The sequence below is a fragment of the Cyprinodon variegatus genome, unplaced genomic scaffold, assembly GCF_000732505.1.
Source record: "Cyprinodon variegatus isolate N-32 unplaced genomic scaffold, C_variegatus-1.0 Scaffold1402, whole genome shotgun sequence".
In the NCBI taxonomy this organism is placed as follows: Eukaryota; Metazoa; Chordata; class Actinopteri; order Cyprinodontiformes; family Cyprinodontidae; genus Cyprinodon; species Cyprinodon variegatus.
The window spans coordinates 54,029-68,450 of record NW_015151855.1 but is presented as its reverse complement, the minus strand read 5'-3'; the positions used below and the strand labels follow the sequence as shown (position 1 = coordinate 68,450).

Sequence of the window (14,422 nt, the reverse complement as noted above, 5' to 3'; positions counted from 1 at the left end):
TTCTATTGTTACATAAATTCTTCCTCTTTGAAACTTTTTCCATATTTTGGTTTCTATCTACATAACACTCAAACCTGGGAGAGGATTAATTCCTGATGTTTCCTGCTGAGATTCTGTATCTGTACATCTATAGAAAAGGCTAATGTGTTTTCTGGAATAACAGGTTTTTAAGGTTTTGATGAAAATGGGACACGGTTTCTTTAACAATAAGAGAAACTGCTAAAAAATTAGGAGCATAAATTTAGAGCCATGAGATGATTAAACGTTGGTTCTTACTGCTGAAGAGCAGCTACTTTCTAATTTATGACGACCAGCTTGTCTGATGTTAAACTGCAGCTGCTGTGAAACAAGCTGAACTAAAAATGAACCTCCTGCAGGGGCGGATTTAGGAAATTTGGGGCCCTAGGCAACTGCCTAGTATTGGCTGGGTGGTTTAAGCCGTTTTTAGTTTATCTTTATTTGTGTCCTGTTTTGTCGTTTCTAATATATTTTGAAGGCAGCTATTTTTTTTATATCTTATCCCTAATATTCTATAATTCTTTGTTTTGTATTTTCTGACCTACATCTGTCCCATGAAGCTTCTTTCAAACTGCTTTATTTTGTTTATCTCATCTGTGCTTTTTCTTTTTCACTGGTTCGTCGACTTTTTTACTTTATATTTTTTTTATCAGTTTCTAAACGTCTGCATTCACGTCATGATGGTTAGTCGATCTTTGTGTTTCTGGAAACCCTAACTTTTGTTTAGTTTGGACCATTTGTTATTTAGTAGTGTTAGCAGACTTACCCAAGATCAACCTGGAGATGAAAGAAGAAAACTGTGGGATTCTTGTTTTTAAATTATTATTTTTTTATAATTAGCATAGCTAAAGAAACAAGCCTCACTATTAATTAGCAGCTTTCAAATGTATTCCTTGCAGTGTGGGAGCATGCATTGAGCCAATAGAGCCAAATGCTGCATTGGTGCGCGTGTCGTTTCTAGAAAGTCATGTGACCAATACAGGAGTTATTTAAAACTTACTGACGCATTAAACTGTGTTTAAAATCGTATCTGTCAACATAATACATCTGCTAAAAAAAATGTCTCATCTTTTGAAGTTTATCATTAAAAGGATCCAGAATTTTGGAGCCTAAAATGAAAAGGACCGTTTCAGCCGTTGCGTTTTTATTTTAATTTTCTTGTTGTGTCATTCTTTTCCTCTCAGTTATTACTCATCTTATCTTTAAAGTTAATATCTAATTTACTCTTGTTTTTTTTTTTTTATATGATTTAAAATCCTAGTCCAGCAGCATCCTCATTCACATTTTCCCCTAAAGTTTCATGTTATGATATTTGTTTACATTTTTTATTGGTTGCATCTAAAAAAACAAAGATATTTTCAATTTAAACACAGATATTGAATAATAAAATATAACCTATAATAACGTAAATAATATCATTGTATTAGGTCATCAAATCAATTCAGTTCAGTCTGTCGAATAAGTTGCCTGTAGTGCCTTTAAATGTCCAGCAGGTGTCAGTATTCTGTGAGACAGTATCAACGCAGAATCATAAAGTTTGGCTACAAGATGCATCATTAACCATTACTAGTTAACTATAGTTAACTAGTAATAGGAGATGGACTTCATGTCAGTCCGTTTCTGCCATTTTCTGAGTTCTGCTGGTTCCTTCTCCAGGCGGAGGGAGGGGTAAAAGCTGGGGCGGTGGCCAAGGTGGTGGCCGCCGTCGACCTGGCTCGTATCCGTCGCCCCGTGCATGTGGAGGGCGGCCGAGCTGAAGAGTTGGAGGCTGTAGAGGCAGAAATGAGGCAGCAGGCGGTCGCCGTGGCTGCAGATCAACACTATCAGATGGGGTGGATGTCAACCGGAGCGCAGGCTGGTCAAATGCTCACTGCTGCTCAGGAGTCCCACCTGCTCGTAAGGAAAAGATCAACCAGAGATTGACCTAAATAAATTAATTCGTAAACAATGTGATACGGAACAATAAGCTGAGCTACGACAGACGGTAACGCTGATGTGTTGATCGCTTCAGATTCAGAGAGGAACAGAAATGGGCTCCGGGGTGGACACTGGACTCGCTCCATCTCCAGTTCCACAGTTCATGGTTTCTAAAGTTTCTGTCCCCAAACCAGAGTCTGTTGGGGAGGTAAGAGAGGCAGCATCAGGCAAGCAGTAGGACACTTAAACACATTGGTCACAACCATAACTGAAAGGTGGATCATTCAAATTCAGAAGAGTTAGTTGGTTCAGATTTGAATTCTTATCCTGGTTCTTTGGGGAAGATCCAGGTAGTTTCGACCTGAACACTTTATGCTTCAGTCAACGTTTTAGGAAACAGGTGTTGGTTTCCCTCTAAAGCAGGGGTGGGCAGTTCCATATCCTGAGGGCCGGTATTCTGCAACGTTTAGATCCATCCTTGGTCCAACATATCTGAATCAAATGGCTGAGTTACCTCCTCAGCATGCAGTCCGTTCCTCCAGAGTCCTCTCCATCATCTAATTACTTGATTCATGTGTATCGACACAAAGGCACATATAAAAGTTGCAGGATACCGGCCCTTAGGAGCTGGAATTGCCCACCCCTGCTTTTCTCCCCCCATCCCTGTATGGTGAGGCAGACTAAAATAGACCAGGCAAACTTAGTGCCCTGAAACCATGTTGACAGGCGTTTGGTTATTACTGCTTGCCTGAGATGCAAACCTGTTTTTAAGCTGGTTCTAGAGGTGTCTTTAACCAACGAGACCTCCGTTAACCTTCTCCTTCATTCTGCTCCTCCCCTAATTCATTAATCGGAGACCAGATTTCCTTTTTACCCATAATTAATTCTGCTTTACCTAAAACTCCCCTGATTTTATTCGGTTGTTGCTCTAATCAAACTAACGTCCCAAATTGTGCTGTGTGAACAGGTCTTTATGCAGTAATTTCAATGAAGTTTAAAAACAATCCACTTTGTTTCCAAGTTTGAAGACATTTCTCTTCCATCCAGGAAGCTTTTTCAATTCCAAATATCAGAAATAGCGTTGAGTTCCAGGCTTTATAGAGAGAACCAACAAAGCCTTTAGAAAACATGCAAATAGAAACAGATGAACGGGTCCACCCCTTTGGAATGGGGGTCGTTTGGCTTCTTTGTTAGCCTGCAATGCCCCATACCTGACTATGTCTCTGAAAAGGGAGTCGTTAAAGGGAATTGTTGGTCTGGCTGAACAGATGAGGTCTTCTGTACCCTGTAAAGGGATTGGGGCTGCGATAATAGAAGAAAGGAATCAACTCAATCGCTGCGTTGTAACATAGATGCTTCCTTCCTATTAAACCACCTGTCTGCTTTGTCCAAAATGTGAACATTCTAGTCCTCCAAAGAATGTCCTTTGTCCATAAGGTGTAGGTGTACCGCAGAGTCTTGTCCAGAGGAGGGCACTCTTCTGTTTTGGGCCATGCATCTGTAGAGAGGTTGTTTGGTTTCTCCAATATAAAGATCAGAGCATTCCTCACTGCATTGAACTGCAGACACCACTCTGCTCAGATTGGATCTGGGGTTTTGTCTTTAGGATGAACTAGTCTCTGTTTAAGGGTCTTGTTTGGTTTGAAATGTTCTGGGATTTTGTGTTTGAAGAAAATCCTCTTGAGTTTTTCCAGAGACTCCAGTCTCGCCTAGTCAGCCAGGCCAAGAATTCCCTTTAACGACTCTCCTTTCAGAGACAAAGACATGGCATTGCAGTCTAACAAAAGAAGCCGAACGACCCCCATTCCAAAGGGGCAGACCCGTTCATCCGTTTCTATTTGCATGTTTTCTAAACAAAAACCAGGCTTTGTTGGGCTACTGTATAAAGCCTAGAACTCTACGCTATTTACGACATTTTGAATTGAAAAAGCTTCCTGGATGGAAGAGAAACATCTTTAAACTTGGAAACAAAGTCCAGTGCATTGTTTTTTAACTTTTTTGGAATGACTGTGACCTGGATGACTGAGATTCTTCATCAGCGTCTTGATGCAGTCTAGTCTGATGACGGTGTGGCCTTTCCTCCTCTCTGGATTGGTCAGGTGTCCATCGCCGGCTCGGCTATCGCGTCTCTGCAGAAAGAGTTCTCCTCCTCCTCTTCTAGAAAGATCATCAAACCAGTCAAGTCTCCCAGTCCGTCTCTTAAAGCGGTTAAGACCAGCGAGACGCTGGGGTCCATCCCACCTCCGTTCAAAGACTCCACTGAGAAATCCCTCTCCGGCAGCCTCATACAGACGGGGGTGTCATACATGTTGGGCATGGAGAGGGAGTATGAGGACTGGAGAGCCAAGGTTGGTCCTGCCGCTCAGTGAGATGGATCTGAGCAGATCAAGAAAACCTGATGTGTAAAAGAAAGAATCAGCAGTTTGGTTCCAGACAGCAGCTTTAAAGGAAGCTTTAGATCTTTGCTGTAATCTGTCCCGTTCTGTCACTCCTCCGGAAACAAAGAGGTTTGGTTTCCAGTTAGCAGGGAGGGAAGGAGCCACCACAGCCAACGGAGCCGGTCCTCCTCTTAGCAGTCTGGTTTTCTTGATTTCTGTGAAAAATCCAACAATAAATGTTCTTCTAATAAAAACCTTAACAAGCGTCTTTCTCAGCTCTATTGACAACCTCATCCTCACAGCTCCAGCCCATCCAGCAGCTTCCTCATCTTTCTTCTTCTCTTCATCACCTCTTGGGTGGGAACATCCCACTTCGTGTCCTGCGTGCTGCTTTGTTGTGTTTATGTTTTAGAAATGGGAATGAGAGCCGCTGAGGTCTAATAGATCTGACTCTGTGACAGGTGCAAGAGGCAGCAGCTGTACCTGCAGGTGACGCTGTCGTCCCACCCACGCTGGTCTCTGTGAGTGCCTCCGTTCAGATCGTTCCCCATATGAGCAGCTTTTCAGTGAACGTCTCCTAAAGGTGCTGTGTTTTTTCCTGCAGGGCTTGAAGAACACGAACGTGACAGAGGGCGAGTCGGTGACCCTGGAATGCCAGATCAGCGGTCAGCCCGCCCCCGTCATCATGTGGTTCAGGGAGGACTACAAGATTGAGAGCTCCATTGACTTCCAGATCAGCTACACCGGCGGATTGGCTCGGCTGGTGATCCGCGAAGCCTTTGCAGAAGACAGCGGGCGCTTTACGTGCACCGCCACCAACGAGGCTGGAACCGTCAGCACCTCCTGCTACCTGCTGGTCCAGGGTCAGTTCACGCAGTGGCACCTTAGGTGGACATAGATGTGCTTACTGGTGGGGATGTCAGGGTTTTAAATGGGTTACCAAGTCTCCAAACTACAAGAGTCTCTTTGGGGAGTTAGGGATTAGGGTGATGGATTGAGGCCCTCCAACTTTGTCCGAACGGCAGCGGAAAGCTGCTAAACCTGTTTAGTCAGCGATTATTGGAATAAATCAGAACTTTTAAGCAAGTAAAATATCAATAAAGCTGCATTTGAGAAAATGTTTCTTATTTTGTGTGTTGAAAGCTGCTCTTCTGTTCTTCCTGCAGTGTCTGAGGACATCGAGAGCAGGCAGGAGACAGTTTCCGTTGACATTTCCCAGACACAGTAAGTAGGGAATCTTTTCTAGAGTTTGAGGAAATGAAGCGGTGTTTCTTTAAGCTGAAGTCATTCTGATTGTGATTCACAGAGTCACAGAAGAAGTTAAAGAAGAGACCATGATGGAGGCAGAGCCAGACGCTCCTGCTGCTGCTCCCTTCTTCATTAAGACACCAGGTGTTCAAAAGCTGGTGGAAGGAGGAAGCATCGTGTTTATTTGTCAGGTGGGCGGAAACCCCAAACCTCAAATCGTGTGGAAGAAGAATGGCGTGCCGCTCACCACCGGATACAGGTACTGAAAACAGCCAACCTTCAACCACTGAGGCTAAGATCTAGTTAAACCCTCAGGTATGACAGGCCTGAACCGCTGACATTATAGCCAGAGGCGGAGTCAGAACCTTTTTATAAGGGTGTCAGGGCAATAACCCATGTAGACTGAGGGGGGGCCGAAAGTAGATAGGCACCAGACCTCACAGTCAATCTACACTGTTCCAACAGGAAGATTAACAAGCAAAACATAAAACAAACTATACTTTCCTACAGCCTTTGTTAACAAATAGATGCATATATTTAAACATTTGCTGTCTAGATAAAAGTTATAATGGATAAAATTATTTCAGTTTTGGGCGAATATCTTTTCCATTGTCATTAACAACCTACTTTTATCAATAATTATTCTGCATAAAATTGATATTTACAAGTACTAATATCTAAATAAATTGATTATTTAATACGTTTTTATTAAAATAGTTATTTATGATTTGATTGAAGACTCCTAGATACCTTGCTGAAACACATGATTATGAAATTTGTACTCAAGTGCATCATTAACCACGTTTTTGTTAAGTAATTGTTATTATACGAAAAATTTTAATGGTTTGAATATTTCACTTGAGAGTATTAGTGCTGCCACCGTCTGTATTAGAGGGAAAAAGACGGTAGGGGTGACCAATGATTGGCTAATGATGGCCATGGCCACACCTGGCCCCCCATCTAGCTCCACCCCTGATTATAGCTAGCATTGCGCTAACTACAGGATAAAAACCTTTATCCTCAAATTAACCCAGAAGCAGGAGCAGAAAATACTTTATTTATATTTCTGTTTTATTTTCCTTCAAAAGCAAAGAAAAAAAGAAGCAAACATGAAATCTTATTTCCAGTTTAAGGAGCTTAAAAGACTCTAGAAACATTTAAGAATGATCTAATATATAATTTCTATAAAAGAAGGTAGGAAGTGAGAGTTTTAAAAAAGAATTCAAGAACTATTTCCACCATTTCTATGTTTTTTTGGGGTATAACCCAAGACCAAAAGTAGGCTGTTCCTCTAAAATATGACTAGAACCAACTTTGTCAAACAATTACAAAATTAAAAATATAAATAAATGAGATTACACTCTAACTGCAGTTTTTCATTATAAATTTAAACTATACATTTTATACAGCAGCACAACAAAGCCTTGTTATTGCCTAGAAAACATACAAATAGAAACAGACTAACAGGTCCACCCCTTTGGAATGGAAATCCATTTAATAAAAAAAGCTCAGTCGATTGTTATTAATATTCTTTTTTTTGGAATGACTATGACCTGGATGACTGAGAATCTTCACACCTTTTTACTTTTATACTTTAAGTAGTTTTAAAAATGGCACTTTTGCACTTTTTCTGGAGTAAAAAGCTTAAGTTTTTTCAAACAGTAGGATTACTTGAGTAATAAATATCAATAATTTTTAAACCTTCTTTAATGATGTAAACTTATTAGAAGCCACTGTCCATGTTTGTGTTCATTATAGGTACAAAGTTGCATACAAGAAGGAGACCGGGGAATGCAGGCTGGAGATCTCCATGACCTTTGCAGACGATGCTGGAGAGTATTCAGTGTTTGCTAAGAATCAGCTCGGAGAAGTTTCGGCCTCCACCAGCCTCCTGGAGGAAGGTATGTCCATCATCACGTCTAAAGAGTGAGACAAGCAGACGGACTGAGAGAAGGACGCTGGGCTTGGGTCTTAATGTTATGATGTTTTTGCTTGCAGAGGAATATGAAGCCTACATGAAGACCCAGGAAGTGGCCGCTCCGGTGCCGGAGCCCAAACCTGGAGACATTCCCTCTATCACAGTGGACACAATGACCACTGTTATTTCTGGACAGGTAGAAGCCACACCTTTCAGCAGCTAGGATAAACGTTAGCTACAGCTAATGATTGCACTCAAGCTAAAGGTATCCTATATTTTCTGATAATCTTGCAGGAATTCCATTTGTCAGCCATGGAGCTGAGAATAATTCAGGAGATCGAGCTCACCATCATGAAGATCACCTATAGAGAGATTGTAACCGAGGACGGGGAGCTGATGGTGACCGCTGCTGCCACTGAGGCGGCACAGCCGGCCTTCGACACGCCCGTCAAAAACTACAGAATCATGGAGGGAATGAGCGTCACCTTCCACTGCAAGATGTCTGGAATGCCGCTCCCCAAGGTGATGCGTCGTATTTTGGTGTTAGCAATGAAAAATAAAGGTATAATGTACACTTCCAATGACAAGTCACTGACTTCTGAACCTCCTTGCAGATTGCCTGGTTTAAAAACGGCCAGCGCATCAGACCTGGGGATCACTACCAGATGGAGGTTCTCCAGGATGGGCGAGCTAGCCTCCGCCTGTCGATGGTGCGACCAGAAGACGAAGGCGTGTATACTGCCTTCGCCACCAACATGAAAGGAAACGCTGTCTGCTCAGGGAAACTTTATGTGGAGTCGTCCGCGGCTGCTCCTCAGAGGTACACGCCGCAGCCTGCAGTACAGAGAATCAGGTACGGATTCACTCAAAGGATGTGCTTCAAATGTTGTCTAAGTCTATGTCTAAAAGATGTCCAATTACTAATGCTAATCATTCCAAAACCTGTTCCTCAGATCCACATCTCCTCGCTCTCTGAGCCGCTCTCCTGGGCGCTCGCCCAGCCGTTCACCCGGACGCTCTCCTGCTCGTCGACTCGATGAGACCGACGAGGCACAGCTGGAAAGACTTTACAAACCAGTATTTGTCATGAAACCTTCTGCTTGTAAATGTTCAGAGGGTCAAACTGCCAGATTCGACCTCAAAGTCGTTGGGCGACCTATGCCCGACACCTACTGGTTCCACAATGGTAAGTCTCACAACGAATCTCCATGAAAGGCGTTATCAAACAAACTTTGTCTGCTGCTAAACAGATTCTGTTTTTTTTTACTTCTCAGGACAACAGATCATCAGTGACCACACCCATAAGATCGTTGTTAAAGAGGATGGGACTCTGTCGCTGATCATTGTCCCGGCCATGCCTCACGACTCTGGAGAATGGACAGTGGTGGCCCAGAACAGAGCCGGGCGCTCATCGATCTCTGTCAATCTCACTGTGGATGGTAGGGTTCAACTCCTGTGTATCTCTGCTAGATGCCTCCTATGTCACCATGCTTTAGGAAACATGCTGATCTAAGCTTTCTGTCCTGTTCAGCTAAGGAAACCCTGGAGCGTCCACAGTTTACAGAGAAACTGAGGAACATCAGTGTGAAGGAAGGAACTCTGGTTGAACTGGCTGTTAAAGCCATTGGAAACCCACTGCCTGACATTGTCTGGCTGAAAAACAGTGACATCATCACCCCACACAAGCATCCAAACGTTAAGTAAGTCCCTTTAAAAAGTAAATCATTGGCTGTAACATGAGGTTTTTAGAAATCCACTGCGGTATGTGGATATTGTTGTATTAATACACCTTTATGAACAGTTCCTGTCTGTTTTTTTTTTTGTCCCTATTGTAGTGCTGAAACCGCCCCCTTAAAAATAAGCAATGATCTTCTAATAGCACCTGACTCTGGTCTAATTTTCATCCTCATTCTTCTTTATCTAAGCATAGCCTTCATTAACCTCCTGATTGGAGGAAATAAAATCCTGGCTCACCTCCACTTTCTTAAATACTGAGAAGACAGAAAACCTCCTAGTGGAAACCAAACCTACACTATCCAAAGCTGACAGTTTCTCCCTTTCACTTGATAACTCCATAATCCACCCCTCACCTCAGGTCAAGATGTCATTCTTGATAGATCCTACTCTTGTCCATAGTCTTGTCACTTCCTGCATCGATTACTGTAACTCTCTTCTTTTTGGTCTACAGCAAAAATCACTAAACAAGCTTCACGCCGTCCAAAACTCAGCAGATCGCATCATCTCTAGAACCCTTTTTTTCTATCACACCACCCCAGTCCTACAACAGCTCCATTGGCTCCCTGTCAATTTCAGAATTCAATTCAAAATCCTCTTACTTACTTTTAAAGTTATTCACAATCTGTCCCCTCCCTATCCCTCTGATTTACTTCAAATTTCTACTCCCTCTCTCATAACTCTCGCTTTGTTGTTCCTTCCAACTGTCCAGCACCATGGGGATCAGAGCTTTTTCTCTGACATCTGCAATACCAAGTCTTTATCCTTGTTCAAATCAAAACTAAAAACCCACCTTTTCAAGATTGCATTTTCACATGATTTTTTTTTTGTTCCTGTCCTGTGTGCAGTTTGTGCTGTTTCCTTTAACTATGACAATGTTGCTTTTACCTGTACAGTGTCCTTAAGTGTTTTTGAAAGGCACTTTAAATAAAATGTATTATTATTATTAATAGTGCATTTTGTTCTGTATTATGTATAGAATGGGGACTTTTAGCTGCCGGAAATCTTTAACTGCAAAACTGTCATGTTTTAGGATTGAAGGAACCAAAGGAGAAGCCAAATTCCAGATCCCATCAGCTGCCGGGTCAGACAGTGCCTGGTACACTGCCACAGCCATCAACAAGGCTGGAAGAGACACCACCCGCTGCAGAGTCAACGTGGAGGTGGAATACGTGGAGCCTGAGCCAGAGAGGAAACTCATAATTCCCAAAGGGACCTACAAAGCCAAAGAGATCACACCTCCAGAGCTGGAGCCTCTTCACCTGCGGTATGGTCAAGAGCAGTGGGAGGAAGGCGACCTCTACGACAAGGAGAAGCAACAGAAACCGGCATTCAAGAAGAAGCTCACATCAGTCCGCATGAAGCGCTTTGGTCCGGCGCATTTTGAGTGCAGGCTCACTCCCATCGGAGACCCCAACATGGTGGTGGAGTGGCTGCATGACGGGAAGCCTCTTGCTGCTGCTAACAGGCTGCGGATGGTCAACGAGTTTGGCTACTGCAGCCTGGACTACGAGGTCGCTTACGCCAGAGACAGCGGCGTGATCACCTGTAGAGCCACCAACAAGTTTGGAGTCGACCAGACCTCGGCTACCCTGATTGTCAAGGATGAGAAGGGCCTTGTTGAGGAATCCCAGCTCCCTGAGGGCAGGAGGGGAATTCAGCGCATGGATGAAATGGAAAGGCAAGCTCATGAAGGTGGCCCTTATGGAGTAACTGCTGAGGAGGAAACAGAGAAAATGAAACCAGAGATCGTCCTTCTCCCTGAACCTGTAAGGGTCATGGAGGGCGACATAGCCCGATTCCGCTGCCGAGTCACAGGATATCCAGCTCCGAAGGTCAACTGGTACCTCAATGGACAACTCATCCGCAAAAGCAAAAGATACCGACTTCGTTACGACGGTATCTACTACCTGGAGATCACAGAAATCAAATCCTATGATTCAGGAGAGGTGAAGGTTATAGCGGATAACAACCTGGGTTCAGCTGAACACACCGTGAAGCTGGAGATCCAGCAGAAGGAGGACTTCAGAACCCATCTGCGCCACGCTGCTGAGGCTAAAGCGGGTGAAGCTCCGTCCGAGACAGGACGAGTCTCATTTGAGGTGGTGAAGACCGAGCTATCATCCGAGGACTCCCAACAAAAGGAGGTGGTTAAGCTTAAGAAGGCCCACAGAATTGTCCATGAAAAAGCTGTGGAGGAGTCTGAGGAGCTGAGGAGCAAATTCAAGCGTAGGACAGAGGAAGGCTACTATGAGTCCATCACGGCTGTGGAGCTCAAGTCTCGCAAGAGAGATGATTCTTATGAAGATCTGCTAAGAAAGACGAAAGAGGAGCTACTACACCACGCAAAACAGAAGGAGGAGGCTGAGAGGAGGAAGGAGGAAGAGCGGCTGAAAGTTACAGCTAAACCTCTGAAACCAGAAAGGATCAAACTCTCGGCCAGCATGGAGGCTCCGAAGATCCTGGAGCGGATCAGCAGCCAGACCGTCGCTCTGGGGGATGAAGTCAAATTCAGAGTCAGAGTGGTGGGTAGACCAGACCCGGAGTGCCAGTGGTTCAAGAACGGCGTCCAGCTGGAGAAGTCCGAACGGATATACTGGTTCTGGCCTGAAGACCATGTGTGTGAACTGGTAATCAGGAATGTCACTGCCGAGGACTCGGCTAGCATCATGGTTAAAGCAAGCAGCACTGCTGGAGAGACATCAAGCCACGCTTTCCTGCTGGTTCAAGGTACACAACCAGAACCCTGAACCCTACAACACATAACTCCTTTGAAATCATGTTTCTAATAAAATCTCACATTTTTGCAGCCAAACAAGTCATCACTTTTACCCAGAAGCTGGAGGAGATCAATGCCAAGGAGAAGGACACTATGGCCACCTTTGAGTGTGAGACCAATGAGCCATTCGTTAAGGTCAAATGGCTCAAGAACAACATGGAGATCTTCTCAGGAGACAAATACAGGATGCACTCTGACAGAAAGGTCCACTTCCTGTCTGTGCTGATGCTTGAGGTGAAGGACAATGCAGAATACTCCTGCGTGGTGATAGATGACGAGAGCGTCCGAACCAGCGCCAACCTTAACGTTGAAGGTGGGTAAAAACGAGAACTTTATCAATGTTGTTTGATCATTGAACTCTTCTTATATTTAGTTGTAAATTAGTCATGAAAGCCGTCGTGTCTGAATTCCTTTCTGCATCCCGATGTGAACAGGAGCCCCTCTGGAGATGGTGAAGCAACTGGAGGACGCTGAGGTGCCAGAAACGTACTCTGGAGAGTTTGAATGCGTTGTGACGCGTGAAGACGCTGAAGGCAGCTGGTTCTTTGAAGGCAAGCTGCTCTCTCCCAGTAGTAAATACGTCATGATGTCTCGTCGTGGAAGACACAGTCTGTCTGTGAGAGACGTCAAGAAGGAAGACCAGGGCAAATACACCTTCAAAGTGGGAGAATTCACCACATCCGCCTCGCTGAAGATGAAGCGTAAGTTAAAGAATCTGTTTTGATTCAGGAATATATCTTGTCCATTCCTAATAATAAATGCTCTGTAGATGCGCTGAAGGTCCATTCCTGAACACTTTTATCTTTATTTTCAGTGCGTCCAGTGACCCTGGTTCAGCCTCTGACGGACCTAACGGTTTGTGAAGGTGACATTGCTCAGCTTGAGGTTAAGTTCTCGCAGGAAAACGTTGAAGGCAGCTGGAAAAAGAACGGACAGCCAGTCACGGCGTCTGACCGTGTACACATTGTGATTGACAAACTAGTCTACAAACTCCTGATTGAAGACGCCACCAAGGACGACTTTGGATCATATTCTTTCGAGGTTCCTGACCACGATATTAAAACCTCTGCAAAGCTGAACGTTCGGAGTATGTGCCCTAAATTCATTTATTGAAATAAAACTACTTTCTGTTTCTGAAAAAAAAATCTCTGAAAACCAAACCTCTTTTTGTTGCAGGCATCGGCATCCTCGTTCCTTTGAAGGACATCTCTGCCATTGAAGGCACCAAGGCTGTCCTAGAGGCCAAGATCTCTGCTCAGGACATTAGCTCGGTCAAATGGTACCACGATGACAAACTGTTGGTTCCCAGCGACCGAGTCAGTGTGGTGGCAAAGGGAGCCAAGCAGCGCCTGGTTTTCAGCAGGACCTACGCGTCTGACGAGGGCCGCTACAAAATGGTTGTTGGCCGAGTGGACACCAGCTGCAAGTTCTCCGTAGAGCGTAAGTTACCCACCTGGACTTTCCAAGTCTCTTTTCATTGGCTAAACATCTAACAGGTCAAAGCTGAAAAGTTATTTAGGTTCAGAAAAATAAATCTGAAAAGGTATTAGCAGTGATTAAGAACCTCATCATCTTTTGATTGGAACAATAAAAGAAAAATATTCACCACAGAATAAATTTGCTCAATATTTATCAAGAAAAGATGGGTTAGATAAGAAAGAATGGGAATTTTAGCTCAGACATGATGAGAAGCTCCTAAAATCACAAAATAAATTGCTAAAGTTCTTATTTAATCTGAATATCTTCTTGCTCACTAACGGGTTCCTTTCCTGCATCCTGCTTGAACAGCTGTGCAGATCCTGAAGCCGATGAACGACACGGAGTGCTCCGAGTCTGAGAATGTCACCTTCGAAGTCGAGGTTTCCCACCCCGGTATCGACCCTTATTGGACCTTCAAGGACCAGCCGCTGAAAGCCAGCGCCAAGCACAAGATGGAGACCAAGAATAAGCACCACACCCTGACCGTCATCAACGCCATGAAGGATGAGGAAGGCGAGTACATGTTCGCTGCGGGTGAGAAGACGTGCAGAGCTTCGCTCACCGTGACAGGTAAGCAGGATAAGACTTCTGTCAACCTGATATCATCCGTAATGCTCTTTACAATGACGATATGACCGCCCTGTGTCACCAGGTGGCGCTATCAAGAAGCCTTTGCGCGACCTGGTAGTAGCGGACTCCCAGACTGCAGTGCTGGAGTGTCAAGTAGCAAACCCATCTGCAGAGGGAAAGTGGCTGAAGGACGGACAGCCCGTGGACTTTAGCGACAACGTGCTGAGCGAGGTGGACGGCGCCGTCAGACGTCTGGTTATTGTTATCACGAAAGCCACCGACATTGGAGAGTACACGTACCAGGTGGCCACCTCCAAGACCACGGCCAATCTAAAGGTCGAAGGTAAACGGACAGAATTTAAAAACTTGTGTTGGTTTATC

The 14,422-nt window shown here is 44.3% G+C and overlaps 1 protein-coding gene across 1 annotated transcript in view; it reads left to right on the top strand.

Annotated features, from left to right (window-relative positions):
• LOC107103236 (titin-like) overlaps window positions 1-14,422 on the top strand; it is a 40,602-nt gene that overhangs the window by 9,320 nt on the left and 16,860 nt on the right. Inside the window, 21 exon segments of the mRNA XM_015402812.1 lie at window positions 1,675-1,914; window positions 2,030-2,143; window positions 4,035-4,283; window positions 4,775-4,834; window positions 4,918-5,176; window positions 5,480-5,511; window positions 5,546-5,820; window positions 7,320-7,460; window positions 7,462-7,675; window positions 7,774-8,001; window positions 8,094-8,332; window positions 8,433-8,665; window positions 8,754-8,918; window positions 9,011-9,179; window positions 10,247-11,943; window positions 12,024-12,305; window positions 12,427-12,693; window positions 12,807-13,079; window positions 13,169-13,432; window positions 13,781-14,041; window positions 14,124-14,384. Of these exon segments, the coding sequence (XP_015258298.1) occupies window positions 1,675-1,914; window positions 2,030-2,143; window positions 4,035-4,283; window positions 4,775-4,834; window positions 4,918-5,176; window positions 5,480-5,511; window positions 5,546-5,820; window positions 7,320-7,460; window positions 7,462-7,675; window positions 7,774-8,001; window positions 8,094-8,332; window positions 8,433-8,665; window positions 8,754-8,918; window positions 9,011-9,179; window positions 10,247-11,943; window positions 12,024-12,305; window positions 12,427-12,693; window positions 12,807-13,079; window positions 13,169-13,432; window positions 13,781-14,041; window positions 14,124-14,384 (5,923 nt within the window).